Source organism: Camelus dromedarius, chromosome 31 (assembly GCF_036321535.1).
Source record: "Camelus dromedarius isolate mCamDro1 chromosome 31, mCamDro1.pat, whole genome shotgun sequence".
Taxonomy (NCBI): domain Eukaryota; kingdom Metazoa; phylum Chordata; class Mammalia; order Artiodactyla; family Camelidae; genus Camelus; species Camelus dromedarius.
Genome location: NC_087466.1, coordinates 5,135,049 through 5,158,456, shown reverse-complemented (window position 1 = coordinate 5,158,456; position 23,408 = coordinate 5,135,049). Strand labels below are relative to the sequence as shown.

The 23,408-nt window shown below is 50.2% G+C and overlaps 2 protein-coding genes across 2 annotated transcripts in view; both read right to left on the bottom strand.

Moving 5' to 3' along the window:
* TBC1D10A (TBC1 domain family member 10A) overlaps positions 1 to 849 on the bottom strand; it is a 30,896-nt gene extending 30,047 nt beyond the window's left edge. The window contains exon 1 of the mRNA XM_010992284.3: positions 578 to 849. Coding sequence (XP_010990586.1) covers positions 578 to 786 — 209 coding nt within the window. The 5' untranslated portion in view covers positions 787 to 849. The remainder of the gene's footprint in view (positions 1 to 577) is intronic.
* Positions 850 to 5,181: 4,332 nt separating this feature from the next.
* On the bottom strand, positions 5,182 to 23,360 carry SF3A1 (splicing factor 3a subunit 1). The gene is made up of 16 exons (XM_010992283.3): positions 23,220 to 23,360; positions 21,244 to 21,365; positions 16,979 to 17,186; positions 15,559 to 15,816; positions 13,061 to 13,135; positions 12,222 to 12,372; positions 11,683 to 11,876; positions 10,696 to 10,813; positions 10,258 to 10,443; positions 9,428 to 9,549; positions 9,079 to 9,324; positions 8,357 to 8,564; positions 7,718 to 7,872; positions 6,622 to 6,723; positions 6,435 to 6,506; positions 5,182 to 5,690 (listed from the first exon to the last, which is right to left on the bottom strand). Exons 1-16 carry the CDS (start codon positions 23,280 to 23,282, stop codon positions 5,589 to 5,591), a joined length of 2,382 nt encoding a protein of 793 aa, XP_010990585.1. The 5' UTR covers positions 23,283 to 23,360; the 3' UTR covers positions 5,182 to 5,588.
* Positions 23,361 to 23,408: the final 48 nt, after the last annotated feature.

Sequence of the window (23,408 nt, the reverse complement as noted above, 5' to 3'; positions counted from 1 at the left end):
CTGGAGTGGGGTGGGGGCAGGGCAGTCTGTCCCTCTGAAGTCTGCCTAAGGTGTCCCCCTGGTGTGAGGGTAGTGGGGTGCTGAGACAAGGGCGTCCGTGGGCCTTGTAGGGGGCGGGGTATGGAGAATGCCAGCCTGTTGGGGGAGGGGCGGCCGCCTGTGAGCCTGTCGGCGGTGGGGTGGCAAAGTCAATCAGCCATAAAGCGGGGGTGGCAGCGGTGGGGCTGGGACAGGTGTCTGTCGTTCTGTCCGTCGTTGTGAGGAGAGCACTGTGGGCCCTTCCTGGGGGCGGGTCAGTTTGTCTGCGGGGGTGGGGGCAGCAGGAGGTGGGGTTGGCCGGTCAGTCTCCGGGTCGGAAGTAGGCTCGTGGTTGAGGGGCGGCTAAGTCTGCCTCCGGGAGAGGTGGGGGTGAGGCAAGAGAGATAAGGGATCGGTTGTTTCAGGTTGGAAGGGAGACATGTCGGTCCTTCCTGAAGGCGGCTCTGGCCGCGTCGAGGCCCTCCCGCGGGTCCCGCGCCCGGCCCCGATCCCCGGGCCCGGCCCCTGGCCCCGAGCCCTGAGCTCCTGCTTTACTCACGCGCCCTCGGCGCCCTGAGAGCCCACGATGAAGCCGAATTTGTCGATGCGGCGCTCGGCGAAGCCGTTGGCCTCTGAGTCGGAGCCTAGAGAACTGAGCTCGTCCGCGGCTGCGGCGTCGGGGCCCGGGGCCAGGTTCTCCCGGGTCCCCGACAGGCTCCCCCCGGCTGCAGGCGCGCGAGGCCCATTCTCTCCGCGGCTCTTCGCCATCCCGGCCGCACCCGCCGCCTCAGCTTCAGCGGCCACCTCAGCCACCTCAGCCGCCCGGCCGCCGCGGACGCCGCCGACGCCCCGCCCACGCGCCGCGCTCATTGGCCGCTGCAAATCCGGAGGCGGGGCCCTAGACCCTCTGGGCGCTTCCCCCCTCCCCACGCCCAATGGGCGCCGCGGACCCCAGGGCCCGCCCACCTCCCCCTGGCCGGCGCCAACCGGCCCGACGTGAGGGGGCGGGGCAGCCGTCATCCGAAGCCCTACCCCCGCGGGCTGCCAATCAAGAGCGCTCACCTGAAAGAGCTCCCCCGGCCTTTCCGGGTTAGCCTGGGCGGGGCCCCCTCACCTGCTGCGCCGCTCAGGCAGAGGCCGAGGGCGGCCGCTGGGAATCCCGCACCTGCCTCCGGAGGCCCCTGTTCCTCGCGAGACCCCAGGGACGTGGGTGGGGCTTGTTTCACCCATTCATTTATGAGGAGTTCTGAGGAGATCCAGGATAGGTTCTGGGACTCGCCAAGGGACACTCAGCAGCTTAAATACCCAGGCTGAGCTAGAAATTGAGCAGCGTCTTCCGCTGCTCACTGCTTCTAGGGCTTTAAATTAGGGAGACCTAATTAGTAAGAATAATGACCTACGTCTATCGAGCCACTCACTGCCCCAAGTTTTACCTACTTTCTCTTGTAATTTTTATTTTTCCAACAGCTTTATTGAGATATAATTAACATACCATTAAAATCACCCATTTAAAGTGTGTAATTCAATGGCTTTAAGCATATTTACTGAGTTGTTGCAATCATCACCGTCATCTAATTTTAGAACATTTTCATCAACCCCAAAAGAAATTCCTATCCATTAGCCATCAGTCACTCCCCATCCTTCCTCCTCCAGTCCCTGGCAACCAGTAATCTGCTTTCTGTCTCCATAGTTTTGCCTTTTCTAGACATGTCATATAAATAGAATCATACAATATGTGACCTTTGCATCTGGCTTTTCACCTGGCATGTTTTCAAGGTTCATCCATGTTGTGGCATGTATCAGTGCTTCATTCCTTTTTAGGGCCAAAAACTATTCCATTGTATGGACATACATTTTGTTTATCCATTCATCTGTGGATGGACATCTGGGCTGTTTCCATCTTTTGGTGATTGTGAGTAGTGCTGCTATGAACATTCCGATAGAAGCTTTTGTGTAGACATTCTCTTCATTTCTCTTGGGTAGATGGCTAGGAGTGGGAATTGCTGGGTCATATGTTAACTCTTTAATCTTTTCACGGACTGGCAAGCTGCTTTCCAAATTGATCACACTATCCCTTGTAATATTTTAGCAAGGAGGTAGATACTATTATTAGTCCCATTTTAGAGTTAAGGAAACTGAGGTGCAGGCAAGTGATGTCAGCTAGCTATCTGAAGCCCCAGAACTAGTTTGTTGCAGACCCAGGCAGTGAACCTAGTTCTTACCAACAGCTACTACTGGGGGAGGCATGGGCCAATTGTATCTATGTAGACTTAGCTCCCAGCAGCCTACTTCTGACCCCAGGGATTACTGAATCTTAAGAGTCATGATGATAGCTCCTCACTTATGTCCAGTACTTTATGGCTTGTAAGTCACAAACTGTAAGCCAGCAAGACAGGCGCAGAGAGGGGAAGGGACTATAAGAGGCAGGCCTGAACTGCAGGGCATGGGCCAGATGGCTAAGGGGCCCAAAGCAGCCCCAAGGAGAGTCTGAAGCCTTGAGTGATTTCACCAGCCGTTTCCTTGATGCCTTGTGGCCCAGACATTCTTGAAGACTTCACTGTGCAGTCTTTACATTCCATAGGCTTCTGGTTTTCCATAAACAGGGCAGTAGCAGACATGGGAGTGGACATGGCTATTTTGATCTTAAAATCTCAGTCTAGGAGGATGTATTCCACCTCTCCAGTAGCTCCAGACAGAGTGGTGGGCTCTTAGTCCCAGGTCCCAGGATGGGCAGAGTAGGCCTTGCAAAGGGGTGTAGGCCTATCCCAGGGAAGGGAGAAAGAGGAGCCAGACATACCTGGAAGAGATGTGAAGCCCCAAGCCTGGCAAAGTATCCACAACGGTTTGACTCTAATTCTGGTTCTAGGCTCATATCCCAAACACGTTCAGCTCTGTGAGGCACATGTACAGTGACCTTCACTCCAGGGTAACTGGGGTAGGGGTAGGGGGCAGGTTAGAAGCATCAGCGTGTCCTTCTTTGGGAGACTGGATAGATGTTGACCTCAAGTTAAGGCCATGATGCTCCAGCTTCTACTTTTCTTACATAAGACCAGCCAGAATTCAAATCTCTGCTGTCACTATGTGACCTTGAGCTAATCATTTCTCTCTGAGCCCATTTCCTTATCTGCAAAATGGAAATAATGAAAAAAATACCTCCGTGGAGGAGTTGTTCTGAGACACTGAGTGTGATAGTATGTGCAAAGCATTTGGCACATGGAGATACCCAGGAAATGGTAGCCAGGAGTGGTGGCATTTGTAGTTTGCAAAGCACTGGCAAATTCATTATTGTCTTCAGTGTCTCCCACCACAGCTTGTGACTGCAGCAGGGGACCAAATCTAACCAGTGGCACATGGCTTGGAAAACTTTGCTTCATGGTTGTGCCCCTCAATAACTGATGTTCTCATGCAAAATGGCTTAATTTCTCAGGAACTATTTCCTCTTCTGAAAAATAGGAATACCAATAATTATTTATTTACTGAAGTCAGTGAGCTGTCTCTGAAGCCTCCAGCACACAGCAGAAATTCAGTAAACATTCGGTTCCTTATTTCAAACTCCAGAGCTCTTTAATTGACTTGACGTTACAGCGGTGAACTCCTTGGGGCAGAGGTGGGGGCAGAAGGCCTTCCAAGACTGAGCGAGCCAGGACAGATGCTCATTCAGGAGCTCCGGGAAGCTGGGTTCAGGCCCCAGAGGGTGGCTCAAAGGACCCATTCACTCCCATTCTACCCAGCAGCATTCCAGCCTCCAGTCACAACCTCAGTCACGGTGGGCCTGTGGGATCTGACGATTTGTAGAGTGCCTGACACTTTGTCCTGAACCCCCATCTCGAGCCAATCCCAGGAAGAAAGGAGAGCTTGGAGTGTGGGACGCCCCCAGCTCTATTGACCCCCTCCCCTCCTGGAACAAGACTCAAGTGGTGTTCAGGGAGATTCTGGGTGTTGGCCATGAAGAAACAACTAGCAGTGGGCTTACTTCAGGCACCCAAACCACGAAGCCAACTTCAGGGAGCCAATTTCAGCCCTGGCCCCTGGGGGAAACTTTCAGCTACCAGATGGGAAGCAAATGGCAAAGTGAGGAATAATATCCTCCTTATCAAGTTAAAATGTGAAGGGTCCAGTGGTCTGTAAGAAAGCCACATAACTGGCACCGCAGAAGGGCCACTTAAGCACTAGGTCTGGAGTTGAAAGCTTCGAGCTCGGCCGGGGGATGGAGGGGATGGTGGGGATGGTGACTAGAAAACTGTGACCTTGGGAATGGCCTCCCTGGCCAGGGAGATGACCTCATGGGGAAGCTAGGAGGATGAAATGGAAGGATTGCAAAGGAAAGGAACTGGGAACGCTCAGGGGATAAACACAGGTGAGATCTTCAGAATGAAATCAGCTTTGGGTTTAAAATCTGGAAACAGTTTATCAACAGGCTCTCACCTTCCTTCCTCTGAATACCCACAGCAGAACCTACCTCCCTGTGATAGCACAACTCCAAAAATAACAGCCTGCCCTGGCCCTTACTGCGGGGCAAGGACTTTGACATACATTTTGCATACATTCTCTTTTTATCTTCTTACTGTGTGACTATGGGCATGTGATTCAGCTTCTCTGCACCTCAGTTTACTCAAGTGTCGAACAGGAATATTCACATCAGGATAACATGAGTTAAAATTGATAAAGTACTTAAAACAATAAAGAGTAAACTGGTTAAATTTTATAGTCCTTAAAATAGTTCATGGCCTTGCCACAATGAAGTATTTTTAAAATAAGTATTTAAAAAAAATCTCATCACATACTTGCACTGACTCGAGATAAGCCACCCGCCCAAGGTCACTCATCAGATGAGTGATTCCCAGCTTACAGGAAACCACTACCCTCTAGTCTCATCTGCACGCTGCCCACTGACTCAGCAACCGCATCCCACCCGACCACCCTCTCCTGCGGTCCTGGCACGCTGAAGGCGTTTGGCTAAACGTATGGTGCTATGCCTTTGGAGGACCTGTATGTTTTAAAAAGGAAACAAATACATCAAAGAGTCATAGAAGATTCAATAGAGTCAAGAATTTAGTTAAACCCAGCCTTCCTCAGAGCAGAAGAGGAACCACAAGGCACTGTGCCATACTCCTAGGTCTGGACAGGGCACAGGTGGCCAAGAGACAAGTCTCATAACACTGATTCATGAGAAGGGTCGAAGAGGTTTATTAGCCCATGGCAAGGTACAAAATGATTAATGACGATAACAACAATCTATCAGCCAAGCATCACTGGACACTATGACAATACCCCACAGGACATCCCTGGGTTCACATTTCCTAAGGGGCTGCCTCAAGAAACGAATCCCCTCAAATCAAGACCAGAACACAAAGGGATCCAGCGACCACTGGGAAGGAGAGTGGCTGAGAAAGCCCTCTCTTATCAATGTGGGGAGGGTTGGGGGGAACTCTGCAGGACCATCTGAATTTCCAAACTTAGTAAGAGGAAAACAAATGTGCAAGGCAGGGTCTCCTGGGTCTGGGACAAGGGGCAGGGGACAGGAGAGGCAAAACGGCACTGGCTGGGACATGACAGCAGGTTTCTCTCTTCTACTTCTTCCTCCCGCCTCTCTCCTTGAGGGCCAGGTGGATGACGGCACCATTGGCCATGTTGTAGTAAGCCAGTGAGTTGGAATCCTTGATGAAAATGCCCTGGAAAACATAGAGAGAGCCTCAGTCTGGGGCAACGACCTTGAGTACACTGAGCAGCCTCACAGGCGAAGAGAGGGGCTTGAAGGAAGGAAGGCAGGGCAGGAAAGGGAGTGGCGCAGGGCGGGAGTGAAGGTTTCTGGTTCCTCTCAGAATTCTTTGCTTTTCCTTCCTCTCTACTAAGCCATGCTCTTTCCCTTTGTCAAGACCCCAAGAAGTTGGCCCTGACCAACCCCATGGAATTCTGACTCTCAAATCACAAGAACTTTAGTGGTCAACTAGTCCAACAACCTCATTTCACAGAGGAGAGAACTGAAGACCAGCATGGGGATTTGTCAAAGTCCAAAGAGGGAGAACACAGCAGCCCTGTGTGACCTGGCAGGCACCAGGTGAGTTGAACATCACCTCTGTGTCCCTGCATGACGCCAGGCTACCTGAGACCACACTGACTGGGATGGCTCCACCACTGGGCCAGAAACCTGCCAGAACACTCTCAAGTTTTGTCCCTAGACCTCCAACCCAGCCACTGAGGTATGTGGACCCCACACAAGACTGTGCTGTGACCCCACCAGAGCCTCACCCTGTCGGGCTACACTGCCCCAGCACTCCCAGCCAGCATCACTTCTAGGATGGACTCAGAGGGCCACACCCAGGTGTCTCCATACTCCTTTGACAGCACAAGGGATTTAGCTTCTGGGACAACAGAGGCATTAGGACCCAACAGGCAGGACCAGACACCCAACTCACCTCGTACTGCAGCTTCTGTTTCCCTGCTGGCATGCCTGTGGCTTCATGAATCTTCACCTTGATGACAGAGACCTATGGGACACCAAGAAGAGATCAGTCACTGCCTTGCTAAGGTCAGCTGAAGGAAGCTTCCCCTGACTCCTTGGTTCCCCTGCACCTGATGCCAGTTGATGGCAGCAACTCATACCTGGTCGGTGAGCGGGAGGGTGAAGACAAGCACCTGTCCATTCAGTTTCCATTCCGTCTTGTCCTGCATGTTGGGCACTTGGACTTTGATGGACACTGGACCCTGCGAAACAGAAGGTGGCCATTATGCCTGGGGAGCCCTGAGACAATCAGAAACTAAGCTCTCCTAGTCCTGGGCCAGTCTAGACAATGTCAGCAGTCCATCAGGGCTCCTGGACGCTGGCCTGATTCACTACTCACACCACTTATGATGCAGAACAAATCACTTCCTCCTTTCAAGAACTGGTTTCTCTTATTTAAAACAATCCTTATCTTGCCTCATGGTGAGTCTGGAGCTGAACAAGTGACATGAAAATGCTCTGCAAGCCCCAAGAAGCACCAAAGAGGGAAAGACTATGAACTGCAAGGTCAGAAGACCTGGGTACCCAACTCAGCTTCCCTGCCAACTATGTCTCTCTGAACCTCAATGCCACGTCTGTAAAGTGGTGATCACGATGCTGGACCATACCGTTGTGACCATTAAACAGACAAGTACCTGTAAAATGCGTGGCTCTAACCTGGCACTCAAGTAGGTGCTCTAGAAATAAAACTACCATCAAAAAGAAAAAAAGAAAAAAGATTTGGTCAAATGCATTGGGGGAATAGGGCTGGGCTGTTTCCGCATCCTCATTAGAGCCTAATGGCTTTCCCGGGCACTGACAGTGCCAAGGTTCCCACCTCCCCTTATTTCCAATATCCCAACAGGATCCCCACAACACATGGGTCTCCTCCGGGCTGGTGGGGAAGGCCAGAAAGAAATTGAGAACTGCACCCAGGATATTCTCCAGTGTCCAGGGCCCCTTTGACACCTGCTGCCTGTGCAGCTGGGTCTCCGTGCTGGCCTCTACAACAGCTCATACCAGCTGTCTACTCCTCCGACTGCTCACCCCACATCTAGTGCGTGCTCAGAAGCCCTCACAAGCCTCCAACAGGTGACCTAGGCCTCAAAAGCCAAAACTGTGGCAGAATAGGGCGGGCCAGGGATTGTGACACTGGGGCAGGACTGAACACCCCATCTAGACACTCCAGGCTGTGAGCAGCACTCTGGGATCACACACCTTATTTCTGCGGAGGAACTCTTCCTCAGGCATGAGGCTGTCCTCAGTCTTCAGTTTCTTGGAGGCAGGCTCATCTTCCATGGGAGGTGGAGGGTGGACAGGTGGCATTGGGGCTGGAGCTGGGACCGGAGCCACAGGTGGAGCGGGCACAAAGGCTGCCAGGACAGGAATAAGCAGCTGTGTGAGTGGGGGGAAGGGGTTCAGGACTCAGGGTTGGGGGAGAGAGAAGGCAGATTGCAAGGGCTTCCCATTTCTCCCAGTCAGAGGTGTGTAGGACCACTCCTTGCTGAGTCTGGCAGCCAGCAAGTTCTCTGGCAAGGGGACTTGGGAGGCTGCCCAGACTGGGTAGCAGGAAACTGGAAGAGGAGCAGGACTGATGGATGGAGTGGGTGTCAGCCAACAGCAAGGATCGTCAGACCTCTGCCTGTCCGGGCCTGACCCCTCTAGGTGCAGAGACCCCAGCTCTGCCCTATCAGCCTGAGCCACAGGAGCCCTAAACCCCCAGCTCCCAGTTCAGGGATCTCCTTTGGGATGGACCCCCAGCTGGGAACAGCTGGCACTACCATCAGCCACTGCTCTTCTAACAGCTCTTGGTCTGTAGTTCTGACCCAGTGGCTTGGAAAACCACAAGACACTGACCTGTTGGCACGATCATGGGTGGTGGGCGGGGTGCCATGATAGGAGGGGCCGAGGGAGGCATGGGCACTACGTTGATCCTGGGTGCGTGGATGATGGGCGGCATGGGGGCAATCACCGAGCCAGGGGGCAGTCGGACCACTGAAGCCATTGGGGGCCGGGGCATGACAGGTACCGCAGACACAACTGTGGTACGGACGGGAGGCGGCATCTGCAGGGGAGGGGGATCCACAGGTCACAGGAAGTCAAGGCTGCACTCTAAGGGCACACACAGCTGGCTATCGGCCACCTGCAGCCTTTGAGGCCTGGGGCTGAGAGCGTGGCCTCACACCGGGCTCTGACAGGAACTACGCCAAGAGGGGCCCAGAGCGACACTCCCACTTGGGACTCAACCAGCTGTTCATGGCAGACACTGAGCAAGCCACTAAAGAGAATGACCTCGACTTAGCCTCTGGGAGTCAGGCCAGCAATCCTCGAAGCACAATTAAGCCCTCCAGCCCTTCTCTGACCCAAGCCTGCTTCTCATATTTACCACTTGCCTCCTCCCAACAGACGGAACATCAGGCTGGAGGTTCCCACTTCTAATTAAAAGTTATTCTTTTTCTCTCGACTTAACCTACTCAGCATTTGGGCCCTCTGTAAGACAGGTGCCCTTTGCAGCCAATAGTGTCCAACCCCAAGAACCCAGCTCTAAAAGACGAGTCACAAGGTGGCTGCTGGCTAACCGCGGGTGGCCGGGGCACCGAGGTAATGGGTGGAGCCGAGCTGGGGATGTTGGTGGCCGAAGATGGAGGTGGTGGCTGCTGGGGGATTTCATTGGGCTTGCTGGGGCCGATCTTCTCTTTGGTATCATCTTCCGGCACCAAGCCCTTAGCCTTGTGGATGGCTTCAATCTGCTCCTGAAGGGTGATATTGGCCTGGGCAGCCTGCTGGGTCCGGGCCATGCTGCCAGAGTGGCCATCCCAGGTCACCTGCACGGGAAAGCAAAGCCACAGCTTGTCAGGATTCCTGGAACTGAGCCCAGGTGTGGGAGTCTGACAGTAGGGAAGGCACTAAGATCCATCTAAGCCGCACCTTTTCCTCTGGCTTCTGGATCTCCTCCTCGCCAATCTTCTTACCAATGGCCGTTTCCTCTACACCAAAGATGTCAGTACGCCGCTCGGCCAGCTGTTTCAAGCTGCTCTCAATATCCAGACCTGGATATAGTCACAGAATAGAGGGAGGGGACAGAAAGGAAAACTAAACCAGGTACCCTTCTGACAACACAGCAGCTCTACTGGTGCAGCGGAGAGGCTGCTCCCATGGGACAAGGCTGTCTCAGGGTCCCATCGCAGCATGTCTGCCCTCCGAGCCTAGGGAAGGCTGCCCAATCAGCACTAAGCCTGTAAACCAGGGCTTGTCCAACCCCTTGACTTACGAAAGGCAACTGAGAGAACAGGGTCACACGAGTGGCAAGTAGCAGAGTGAGGACTGAAGCCTGGTGTCCTGCCTCTGGGACAGTCCCCTCCCTCCCTGTTGTGCTGCTTCTCACATAATCAAGGGACCATCATGTCTCATTTCAAGGTACTCAGCGTACTCCAGCCATCAGAGCCTTCATTCTATGACAGCCCCAAGAATGAGCAGCCCTCCCAGCTATAGTCAGATCTTGCTCTAGAATGCCAGTGGGCACATGCCATCAACAACAGGCGCCTACTTTTGGAAGAATCCTACGGAGATTCCTTCCAGAAAACACAGTTCTTTTGTAGCTTCATAGCGTACCTATCCTCAAAAGCTTTTGCTGACTTCAATTGTTACTTTCTATTTTTGATTAAAGCAAGCTGACTATAGCTTAGAGATTCCCATGGCCAAAGTGAGTTACGGCTGAGTCAGAAAAAGGTGGACCCAGCAGGGAACCCCCACCTCACCTGGTGCATACACCTCATCGTCACTCTGCTTCTCACGGATGGAGCGATCTCGCTGCTCCAGCCAACGGGGGTCAAGAAGCCCAATGCGCATGTGTTCTTGCATTTTGCTGGCAGGGATCTTCTCCCCAGTGATGGGGGACACAAGGTATTCATCTGGAGCTGGGGCTGGAGGCAGGGGCTTGGAAGCTAAAAGGCAACACAGATGCTTGAGAACACTGGATGCCCGCCTGGGTTAAGAGAATGCAGTTTCATCTGTGCACCATCTATTCAGTGCCACACTGTACCTGGCACTGTGCAAGGCACCAGAGCACCAGAAGTGACTAAGTTTCATTCCCCACCACAAAGTGTATGAGAGGGGCTATCAATGCCTTTATGACAAGCCACCTCCAGCCCTTCTAGAAATGGAGAGAAACACGGAGGCAGGAAAGCAGAATCTACCTTTGGGGTCATAGTCTTTCCGGACAATGACCTGGTCTGGAGTTGGGGGCAGAGGTGGCGGCATGGGTGTCTCTGGGGGTGGGGGCACTTTCTGCCCTTCTTCCTCATCATCTGAACCCTGAAAAGCAAAGCAGTGGCACGACTCAGGGGGACCAGGAAGCCACCTCCCTGAAGCTGAGCCCTGGCAGCTCTCAGGGTGGCAAGGAGCCTAGGCCCCTGCCAGCCAGCATCCATGTGCTAAGCCTCCCAGGGCAGCTGAGGCCAGCCGGCTGCTGGCCAAGCTGCTTCCTCTCAGCATGAATGGGAGCACTGGGGGCCGTGGTGCTAACACTCCGCCCAAGCATTTCCAGCAGCTGGCACCAGGCAGTCCCAGGAGGCCAAGGGCACTTAACATGCTGGGGAGGGGCACGGGGGGCAAGTCAGCGCTCAGTGGTAGCCGCTCAAGGAGCAATACTGGGAGGGAGAGAAAAAGTCAATTCCCACAGACACAGGGGCCTTTCTTCTCAGGCTGCACACAAATTCTTTCCAAGGGGAGGAAAGCAGCTTGGCTCTGGAGACTCTGGCTCAAAGGGAACAGAGGCAGCCGAAAGGAAGCACAGGCTACACTTAGAAAAGCTCTGGGAATTGCTGATCATTTTGGGCCTAAGCTCAAAAGCATCCAAGCACGGGGTGTAGAGGGTCCCCTAACTGAGAGCCAGCCTGGGGGCGGTAGGGAGCAGGGCCTTTGGGCAAAGGAGGGAGGTCACAGAACAGGGCCAGCACAGCTTTCAGACCCTTGATTGTGAATGAATCTTTGTTGCCCAAGCTGGAAAGATGCTCTTTGCTGCCTGGACTTGTGCAGCTGCTCAACCAGGATGCCTTATTCAGGACCTACGCTTCCTTTTGAGGTTCACAAGGGACCTGGGCCTCTGATTCTGGAGGTGAGCACCCCCATCTCCTTGGGTTCCAGGGGGAAAAGTCACTCCGCAGGCCCTCCCAGGAACATACCTCATCCATGTCTTGCACTTGGGTATCCTGGTCCAGCTGGGAAGGAGGCTCCTCTGCCTTCTCCTGTTTCTCGTCCTCCTCATCAGACTCGACCTCCATCTCGACTTCCTCACTCTCCCCAAACTTCTCATAGCGCTCCTGAATGAGGATTCGGGCCCCTAGTTCCTCCGGAGTGGTGGGAGGAGGGAAGTTCCCTGGCAAAGGGTAAGCCAGTGTCAAAGGGAGGCCTCCAGAGACGGTCTTGATCAAAGGCCATCTATCTGCCCTCTCTACACTGTCAGCTCTCTGAGGGTTGTCTGACTTCTCTCCTATCTCCAGAGGCCCACTCAGGGTCTGGCACATTAAATATTTGTTGAGTTGGGTTTAACTGGGGCAATGTGGTAGAAATCAAGTCTCTTGGAAGCAGAGATGAATGATACTGATGGAACCCTGAGGGACTCCGCTGCTCCCTGGGGACAGCTGTACAAGAGCTCTCAGGACGGCTCCAAGCTTCTGGCTCCCCAACTGGAGTCACAGATCCACCTTCCTCACAGACCCACCTTGCTCATTGGGTTGGAAGTCCACCGTTTCCACCACCACAAAATCATGCCAGTCAATCTGAGCATAGGCTACTCGCTCCTTCTCCTTCTCCTCTTCTTCCTTCTTCCTCTCACGCTCCTGAAACTTGGCCCACTCCACCCGGTAACACACCTGAAGGGAGGGGAAAACAGCAGTGCTGAGCTGACTCAGGGTCTGCTCCTGATGAAGCTATCATCTCCAGGCCTTCACCAAAGCCAGCATCTCCTTCAGAACAGGAGGCTGCTCTGCCCACAAGGGGAACTTCCTGGAGCAAACTGTGGTATTTGTATCTGGTTTCAGTCAGGCCCAGAGTTTGGACAGGATGAAAATCTGAAATGCCAGAGAACTTCTGTCTGGGCCCCAAGGGCAGCTGCTTGTTATAACCTCAAAGCTTTCTGCTTGAGTTGGCGAGGGGTGAGCACCTCCCTCCCAGGAAGTCTGTGTGACAACCAAGTGCCCACAAAAGCAGCAGCAGTCCGAGAGCCTGCAAAACAGAAGTCTTCAAGCAACCATCCAGAACTGCCACACCAATGTGCCTTCTCTCCTTGACTCTAAAAACCTGGGGCTTCAAAAGGCAGTTATCACCCTTTCAAAAGCTGGCTTCTTAGTAAGGGAAGAAAAGAGGAGACTGAGAGAAGCGGAGAGCAAAGCAGAAAGTTGGGGAGCAGAGAATCTAGGTTTCTTTGGCCTTTGTAGCCTGCCGGCCTTTCTTCCCACCACTACTGTGCCTGGAGCATAACAAGGTACTGACTCAGACATTACTTCCAAACACACAACAGAACTTGCACCACAGCAAGTGATAATAAGAAATTCAATTTACCTGGTCCAAAACTTCCCGGGGGTTCTCTGCTTCTTTCTTCAGCTTGGTAAATAAGCCTTTGGGTGGAATCAAGATCTGAAACACAGAACAGTTAAAGCAACCATCAATGCAGCACAACACAGGACAAAGAAATGGCCTTCCTGGGCCTGTGGAAAAGGCACAGGAGAAAGGATAGCAAGGGATTTTGGGACCCAGTCCCAGCTCCACTTGGACTTTGGGCAAGTTACTTAACCTCTGTAACTTGGTCTCCTTCTACAAAATGGTGACACCACCACAAAAACTTGGCACTGTTAACTAAAAAAGTTGCAAAGATTAGCAGGAAAGTATGCAAAACCACTACCAGCTCACCCAACACAGTCAGCATGCAACGAACGCTCTCAGGGGGCAGATTGGCCCCTACCCTCCCCTGCATGCCACCAGACCCCCTGATGACTTTATTGAAGACAGGCCCCATTTCCCTAGATTTCCATCCCCTGCTTCCTCTTTAGCATTTCCTCCACAGTATGTATCTCCATCTGACATACACTGACATTATACTTGCTTGTTGCCCCCTTGCTAGACCAGTCTCCACAAAGACAAGAGATTTCTGTCCTTGGATCACTAACAGTCTCTAACACTCAAAGCATATTTGCTGAGAATGAACGCTGGCTTTTTTCAAAACAGTTAGTCTTTCCAACTGCCCCAACAGTAGCTACTGTCACTGGGAAAGCAGCTCAGCTCCACTCCATCCTCTCTGTACCTCTTCCCCCAGAATCCACCTGCCCCTAGAGTTCCCATGGCTAGAGACAGACACCAGTGCCCTCAGAACAGAGTCCTAAATGTCAATACCCAAGTTTCTGAGGAAGAAGGCATAGGAAAATTAACAGACTATAAAGGGATCTGGGACCTCCAGTGTGGTTGGGCCTCATCCAGTCAGCTGAAGGCCTGAAAAGAAACAAGAACAACAACAAAAAAACCTGACCTCTTCACAGGAAGAGAGGATTCTCCAGCCTGGTCTTTGGACTTAAAACTATTAATGCTGGCTCTCCCTTGGATCTCCAGTCTCCTGGCCCAGCCTGCAGTTTGGACTTGCCAGCCTCCATATTGTGTGAGCCAATTACTTAAAATAAATCACTTCTGTGTGTGTGTGACACACACACACACAATCCCCCACTGGTTTTCTGGAGGATCCTGACCAATATAAGAGGGAAATTGGGGGTTAAAACACACACACACACACACACACACACACACACACACACACACACACACACACACGGAATCTGGGGAACCTTTAACCCTGGAAGCAGGCCACAAGGGAGATTAACCCAGGGCTCACTTAAAAATTACTGTGTAATTACAGTAACCCTTGGGCCTTGAATGAGTGTTATTTTAGCTACTGTCTTAGCTTCTGGACTTGGTCCTTTTCTAAACACAAACATTTCTGTAATTCTTTCTAGTTACATCCTTAGAGTGAACGAAGTTAAGAAGAAATCATTACATAACCTTTCAAGTCAAATCTTTAACATACTGCCTCTAGATATCAAAAACAGATGTGCAGACCATGCCACAAAAAAGGGAAGACAACCTCCACCATGTGTGTAGCAAGAAAAATGTGCCACAGGCAAATCTATACCAGCTTATTTGGCAATAAATCAGTGATCTGATTATTTTAAATACCACTACTGACTTGTCCGGAATCTTGATTGCAACAGTGTAGCATGGTAATTAAGATCTTAGGGTCTGGAATTAAAATGCCAGAACTCAAGTCCCAGCTCTGCAACCTCCTAGCTATGTGACCTTGGTCAAGTTAACTTCTCTGTGCCTCAGTTTCCTCTTCTGCAAAATGAATATAATAAGAGTGGCTACCTTATGGACTACTAAGGATTAAATGAGAAGATTCTATATAAGTACTGGCTATACTTACTCATGTTAAATATTTTCCCAATATCTATTTAAATAATATTTGTAACTCAAGATACTTTTTAGAGTGAAAAACAGTATAGGTTTTAGAGTCAAACGCTGGTTTAAATCTCAGTACTGCTACTTATTAGCTGAGAGACTATGACTAAGTACTTCATCTCTCTGAGCTTGTTTCTGCTTTTGAGACAGGGAGGAAAGCACTTACCTTACAGACTCCTGTGAGGACTATTACATTAGGTAATCAGGAGGCAATTATTAAGGCCTCCTTCTCAGGCCCTGATCCAGGCAACTGAAAGTTTAAACGTCCTCCTAAGCAGCTAGCACCACTGGGCCTTGTCATACAGCAGGCACTCACCTAATGGCAGTTACCAATTATGTGTTTCCTTTTCCTTTAGAAATAGCAGTCTATGTTGCATTTAACAGGAAAACTGAATAGAAATCAAGACTTTATACTGAATTGGGATTTTTAACATCTGCCTGAGGGACCCACACAGGAGTGGTTGTCCTTGCAGACAGTGAGTGGAGAGAGTGCTGATGGTAAGATGCCTCCCTTCCCCGGCCAGGCCCAGCACCCAGCCCCTGCCCTGCCCAGGCACCTTGGTGTACTGTTCCACCAGCTTCGTGAAGTAGTTGAAGAGGCTGTGTTGCGGGCGAAGGAAGTCAAACTGGTAGTTGCGCTGCTCTTTCTGCATCAGCTGGGTCAGAAACTGGCGGCCATTCCTGGCCACAAACTGAGCCGTCAGCTTCACCACATCCAGGTCAAAGGCTGAGATGGAGGGGGGGTCTGCGATGAACTCAAACTCAGGAGGGGGCTCTTTGGGCACGATGGTCTCTTGGATCACCTGGGCTTGGACCTAAGATGCAAGGGGAATGTGAGGCAAGAGACACAAAGTGGACTGGTTCCAGAGGAGGGGCGAGAATACACCCCCAGCAGGATGGCACGGACCTCTATGCTTCTGTTAATCACGCGCATGCTGCCGGCACATGGTGTGAGAGACTCCTAATTCACAAGAGCACCAATTTCTTGGCCAACTGAGGCCTCAACTCCCTGACTGGCTTTTTGAGTGAGATCCATGCCCCTCTGTATCTCTGCTGCTGCCCTGAAACCTGAGGATCAAAACCAGGCGGCAAAAGATTCAATAGGAACACAGCTTATTAAACCCCACCCAAGGGAGATGGAGGATGTAGTAAGCCCTACACATGTGCAGAGGACCCCACCAGAAAGGAGACTTCCCCATCTGTTACCTCATCTGGCCTCCAAACGAACCACAAGGTGGACAGAACAACTACTGTGAATTATTTTTATAGATGAGAAAACTGAGGTCGCCTGAGGCCCCAAGAGTAGTAAATTGTAACACATGGTCTCAGAACCTACTTCAACCTTTATATCCCACTATAAAACCAAGGGTAGCCTTTGCCACCATGGTCCAGGAGTGAAGCAGAGAAGGGACCAGTCCAAGTTTACACAGGAGGCAAAATGTGTGGGCCCTTCCTGTCCTCAGGGACAGCCTTAATCGTCCCTAGTGCTAAGGAGGTATTAGGGCAGGCCAGACAGAGGGGCCTGGGAAGGTGAGACGGGAGAGATGGCACAAGAACAGGTCCACATGCCACACTGTGGCACTGCCCTCATACCACGGTCAAGGTAAAGAGTAGAGGCTGAGAGCATGGACTTCAGGGTCCTGACTCTGTGGGTAATCACACTTCCCGAGCCTTAGATTCCTCATCTGTAACATGGTCATTTTGCTGGCCTCCTCACGCAGCTCCTATGAGGCACCAATGAGACAAGGCTCCCAAAGCACTGAGCATAGAGCTTGACAAGCAGCATTCAGCAAATGCCAAGTGTCAGCAATACTTTGCTGTCTGAGCTTCAGTGTCTCCCTCTGTAAGGTGGGGATAAACACCTCATGTCTCTCCATAGGTGGCTGTGAGGCTTAGACAGCAGAGTTCATTATCTCCCCCCTCCCTGTCCTGGCCACTCTCAGTCCTGGGGAAGTGAGGGGAGGGGCTGGCTCCAACCTTCTGGGGCAGCTGCTGCTGGGTGGCTTGCTGCTGCTGCTGCATGACCTTAGGGATGGCGGCCGAGGGCTCCTGAGCCTTCCCCTCCTTGAACTCGCTGACCTTGTGGCGGTAGTAAGCATGGTAAGGGTCGTTGGGGTTCAGGAAGTTGAACTTGGGGTTGTTGATTTCATTCTGTCGTATCCTAGCTTCAAATTCAGGTCCGTTCCTAGAAAGGAGAAAAAAGAGAAGCATTAACACTACAACCCTTGCAACTGCTTAGACCAGAACACAGCCCACCCAATCCCCATTCTTGCCACCACCCATCACTCAAACCAGCCTATCCCTCAACACAGCAGAGGTCCACCTCGAGACTCCTGGCGTCAGTGGCCAGTGCCACCTGCCTCTTGCGGTCTATCCAGGCCTCCTCCGTCACTCCTGCAGCTACTCTGCCAGTCTTGCTATTTTCAAGACAATCTGGACTACTGCTTTTTCCTTTCAATGAAATTTATTTACTTAAAAAAAAAGTACTTAAGTGGGGAGGGTATAGCTCAAGCAGTAAAGCATATGCTTAGCATACACAGGGTCCTGGGTTTAATCCCCAGTACCTCGTATAAAAATAAATAAATAAGTAAACCTAATTACCACCCCCGACAAAATGTACTTAAGAAGGAAGGCATATATTACTACTTAAAGTAAAAATCAGCATGGCTGTACTAACAAAACAGTCATACAATTCAATACAGTGAAAACAAAGTAATATTGTTAAAAGTTTAGCTTGAAGTTTGCTGATACTGAAGCCAGTTCTTAGTTAAAAAGCAGGATGACTGAGTGCTGGAGACATGTTAAAAGATATCCTAGCACCAAACTGAAACAGTCCCTTGGGCAGCAAGAAGGATTGAAAAGAAAAAAAAAAAAAGAAAATGTAGACAAAGTGATTTAATGCCTTGTCTATGTACTAGCTAAAATCACCTCATTTACTACTGGGTGAGGCTCATACAGGAAACACTGCTCCCCAAGGACCCAGACTCATGCTGCTGTGTAAGGCACATTCAGGGAAGCAGTAACATCAGCAAGGAAGTCTCCCATCTCTCTCTGTATCTGGGACAATTTCCCACATACAGCCAATGTCCCCAATTTGCATGTCTTTAAACCCTCAAAATAATGAAAAATGTCCCTCTCATCATGTGTAGGGAATCCTGATTTTTAGAGTCCCAACAGTAATATTTCAAGGTGTCACATGTACACAACACCTGTATCTGTCAGGAAGTGCACTAACCTTAAAGACACACGATTCGGACTCGTTCTAGTTTTGGGTTCAGTACCAACTTACCAAGCTATAAAACTTCTCTTAAACTTGCTTTCCCATGTGTAAAATCAAGCTAACACCACCTTCTCTCTAGACTTTGAATAACTGAGATCAAATTAGTTAAGAAGATGTCAAAGTCTTTTTGAATCATACAGTGGCCTGCAAACCAAGGGGCTATTACTCCTATGAAGGCTAGAAGGGGCTGTCCTGTAAACACGAGAGACGATCTGGGTATCAGATGTCCGTGGGGCTTCCATCACTCCTCCCACCAGAGCCCTGCACTCAGAGGTGCCCCAGATACACCAAGGGATGGCTCCAGAGGCTGGCAACAGCCAAGTCATTCCACTCTTTTCAGATTTTCATACTGTGGCCCCGTCAGTTGAAGAGAGGGCAGGAGATAGGAGAGGTGCAGGTAATGCTGTGCCCCAGTTTAGCCACCACAGCCCCTCTGCAAGTCCTGGTCACGCTCTGCAGTGTGATAAACACCATGAGGTTCAATGTGACAGCATATTAGTCTAACTGGAACCTCATGCTTGAGGAAGAAGCATTCTTCCCCCTCCTTAAATAACGCAAACCACACACGAGGAGGAGGGTGAACACACACTTAAATACTGCAACTAGGCCACCACACAAAGGGCTGCTAGAAAAGGGGGCTCTGGTTGTCTCCTCTACCACCGCCTCCTATGCCATAACCTCACCACATCTGGGAATAATCTGAAAGACAAAACGACAAGAAGGCAGGCATGTTCATTCCAAGCTACTCTGTTGCTTTAAGTTAGCTTAATATGAATTTTAGACTTATATTCTCTAACACATGGAATACATTTCATCAGAAAAAGACATGATTCTGACTCAACCCAGCTGGTGGGACTTTTTAAGGGTAATTTCCACTTCAGTTTCTTGGCAGGAAAATGCAGGGATAGGAAGACTAAACCTACTGAAAAAAAAAAAAAAAAAAACTTTTGGAAAACCACACTGCGTATTTACTGTATGCTCCACCACCTGATACCTGGGAACCCAACAAAAGTAAAGCAGAGGGTCCTGTATGCTTGCTTTAACCCAGAGTGACATGCTGCTCTGTCCCTTCATTGCAATGTAAACAAAAGCAAGGCCACAGATTTTAGAAATGCCTAAAAGGCAATCATCAAAAATAAACCTAGGGATATGGATATAATATATAGATTTAGTATTAAGGAAAGTTGGACAGACTTTTATTTCTGTGGCTAGCACAAAATTATGGGAAAGTAACTTGGCAAAATGTTTAGGAAATCTTTAAAAATGCTCTTTTAGCCAGTAATGTGGCACATAGAATTTTCTCCTAAGGAAACAATCGACAAGGGAAAGAAAATGCTCAGACTTCCCCACAGCTTCATTTGCCAAACTGAAATGTTAGAAACACTCTCAAAGGGAAATACAGAGGAGTCGGCCAAGTCAAGGAAGGCCTGTCACCTCAACATGCTGCATCCGCTCCAGAGAGGACCACGCAGCAACAGACCATGGAGCAACACAGGAAAATGCTTACAACACAGTACAAAAGGAAAAAGCAGGATGTGAAAGTATCTCTGCTAGTATTACAAGGACCTGAAAAAGGATGCCAAGAGCCAGAAGGAAACAGGAAAGAGTGAAAACAGCTGGTAGAAACTGGTCGTGAGATTGTGGTGATTCTTATTCTAACATCCTTTCCCTATTTTCTGTTTTCAAAATATCAGGGGAAGAGAAGAATGAGTGCTGCTATGAGAAAATAAACTTATCATAAACACAACACCTGCTGCCCTAAATCTGACATGGCCTGGGGGAAGGGTATATCTCAAGTGGTAGAGCGCATGCTCAGCACCCAAGAGGTCCTAGGTTCAATACCCAGTACCTCCTCCAAGCGGAAATCAATGAAGAAACCTAATTACCTCTCCCTCATAAAACAAACAATACAAGCCAATCAGACATGGCCTGATAATGTTCAATGAAGCACAGAGCCATTTATCCCAATACCCAAGTTAATCAAAGCCTTTGAAATGTGACAAGATCAGTCTGCATGGAACCTGATACAGTGAAAGACATCACTCAGAGTAACCTCTTTCTATGCTTCACTTCATAGGGAGGTTGGGAAGGGAAGGACCCATTAAAAGTTGTATTGTGATGGGGATGCTGCCTTAGGCTAAAGGTGAGGCCCCCTGGAGAGCATGAGTCCTCAGGGCCAGCTACTGCTTCTGTGCAAGGAGCTGTCCAGTATGTTAAGAGAAGTCAGAAATCCAGATTTACTGTGCAATCTCATCTCTAAACAGTGGCAACTAATTCAAAAGTTAAAAAAAAAAATACATTGCTGAGAACAAACAAAAGATCTGTAGGCTGGTTGTGGCCGGCTGGCTGCCAAAGGAATACTTGAAATGTCCTAAACTAGGGGATGTGTTGACCTTTGGAGTCAAGTGGTCATCAAGACGAGTCCATTAGAAAAAGTGTGTATAAGTATGATGGGGAGGGACAAGAGGAAATCAAACTGATTTTTATGTCATCTGAACTAATACCTACATGATGTACCTGTATTTCATTCAGTCCCATTACCTCACTCCTGCCTCACAAAAACTGAGGTGGCATGTTATTCCATTTTGCAGATGGGTCAAAGGAATGCTGTCCTTGTACAATGAGAATGATCAACTCCCTTTTTTGTCTTCTTCAGGCCAGCAGCTCAGACACAGACATGCATTACCCATGACAAAGCAGCTTACCAGGCACTGACTCAGGCCCGTTGTGGAAGCACAGGTTGCTGGTGACTCTGGAGCTGAGTGGGACTTGTACTCTGCCACTGCCATTCTATGTCACAGACGCCAGTTCTGCCCACTGTCTGCCTCAGACCACATTGTGGTTTTAGATAAGTTAACAGGCCTAACTCGACAATGCCACTCTAAAATCCCAGGTAATACTCTTGTACGGATTCAGCTCTTTGGACAAAATCCACCCACACAAGTAAGAGTAGCTATGTTACCTGGCCACAAAGCTGGCAGTCTTGTCAACGATATTCCTGACCTCTGGAGGAGGGTAAATAATCCCCACCACTGGTTTAGAAGGGGTAGAATCCTCCTTTGAAGATGCTTCTTCTTCTGTGGGCTGAGAAAACAGGAAAAAGAAGGTCATGAAGTGCCTGTTTTGGCGCTGGATCCCCATCGTTAAAACTCCTCTAGTGTATTATTGAGAATACAGACTCTCTCCCATAGACTCTCCTTGAGTTCGGAACCTCTGCTCCAGAAGCATGGTTCTCTTAACTACTCTGTGCTTGCATGGGACTCTCCCAAAGAACCAGTGAAGAGTAGCTGCCCTGGCTCCTCCCAGCTAGACGGTCTCAGTTCTCAATGACACTGGGAATCTGCATTTTTACTAAGTGCTCAGGTGATTCAGATACAAGGAGAAATCTGACCATATTCTGAGAAACCATGTTCCAGAATCCAGAAGGCCATGTGTGTTTCCCCCCACCCAAGGATGTACCTGATATGGGATATTTAACAACTGTTTGCTAAATAAAGAAATGGAAAACTCCTTGCTGGCCACTCCTGCTGTGAATGCCCTTTCCCTCTGTAACCATACCATAGTACCAATGTTCAAATGTTTTGTGACACTACACTGGAATACTCAACATTAATTGTCCCTTCAGTTCCAATATTCTTTCCTCACCAGCTTCTTTCAGTAAACAAAGGGTCAAGTATTTCATTTCAGAAAAACAAAGCTTCTCCCCTGCTCTCATGTTTCTTTCTGCTACTGCCTTCTCTCCTTCTTCCTCTGGTAGCTAAACACCCTGAGCTCTCTCAGTCTTGCTGTTCCACTTCCTCACCCGGCATTAGGTCCCATTTGGTCCCCATCCATTTCAAGTGCTCTTGACAAAAGCCAACAACCACAGCCTATAGCCAACTCCAGTGATTATCTGGCCATGTGACCAGTGACCACCCCTTCACAAAACTCTCAACTCCCAGGTCCTATTCTTACCCGTCCTTCCTTTTTCACCATTTCATTCAAGTTTCTCTCCTGGCTCCTGTTTCACCTCCTACCCTATAGTGTTAGGGGTCCCCAAAATTCGGTTCTTTGTTTTCTCAAGTGACTGGGAAAACACCAATGATACATAGGTACTTGCAGTGGTCAGCATACAGTATATGCTCAATAAGTGTTTGCTGAATGAATTCATCCTTCTAAACGCCATTTCCCTCTCACTTCTGGGGCTTCACCTACCTTAAACTCCCCTCTACCCCATTAAAGCAATGTTGATTAAAATTTCTGTCTCCTTTGTACTTGACACTCCTACTACAGGGCATAACACACAGTAATTACTCATGCACGTTTTAGCTGAGATCTTTCTAAGGGCTGGCTGGAACTGTATCATTTACTGTGTTTGAGATAATAAACATTTATTGAGTATTCACTTCTGTCTCCCCACTAGTCTGTGAGTTCCCTAAAGCAGGAGTTGTGCTTCATTTATTCCAGTAACATCGTAGCCTGGCATGGTGTCTGGGCAGAAAGCAGATGCTGACAATTAACGTTCAAAGATGAACCGTGCAGGCCGGGAAATTAGGGATTCCTGGGTAAAGGCTGGAGGGCCGGTAGGCCCGACTACCACAGAAAACCGGTGGATGCACCTGATCAGTGCTTCTCAAACTTTAATGAATCGCCTTGGGATCTTAGTGAAATGCAGACTGTGATTCAGAAAGACTAGGGTGGAAACTCAGCATTTCTAATAAGCTCCCGGGTGATGCTGCTGCTCTACTGGTCCGCGAACCACACTTTGAGAACCACTGTTCTAGCAAGCGGTTTCGCTACCAGAAGGCCGGCGGGAAGCGCGCTGCCTCCTGGGAGTTGGAGTCCCTCCAAGCCTCCCAAGACGCCGCTTCTTCCTGCCCAAGTGAGGAACGCCCGCGCCGGAGGGGAGGGCCCAGGCCTAGACTCGAGCTGCCGGTCGAGGGGCGGAGGTCACGGTACCTGTTTGGGCTCGGTGGCCGCGGGCGGTGGCGGAGGCACCGCCTGCACGGGTCCGGCCGGCATAACTGCGACGCTCAGGGCTGCCAGTCCGCCTCGATGTAAGTGAGCAGTGCGGCGTCAAAGTGGTGTCCCCTGACGGACGGTACGACAAGCCCGCAAGATGGCGGCGGCCGAGCGAGTCGCCGACGG

What these genes read in the sequence shown, in the direction of transcription:
- SF3A1 (XM_010992283.3), bottom strand. Translation starts at nt 23,282, where the DNA reads ATGCCGGCCGGACCCGTGCAGGCGGTGCCTCCGCCACCGCCCGCGGCC. An exon ending in CGGTGCCCCGGCCACCCGCG is followed by an intron (nt 8,565 to 9,078) that starts GTTAGCCAGCAG and finishes CCTCCCCTGCAG; the next exon opens with ATGCCGCCTCCCGTCCGTAC. An exon ending in AACAGAAGCTGCAGTACGAG is followed by an intron (nt 5,691 to 6,434) that starts GTGAGTTGGGTG and finishes TATGTTTTCCAG; the next exon opens with GGCATTTTCATCAAGGATTC.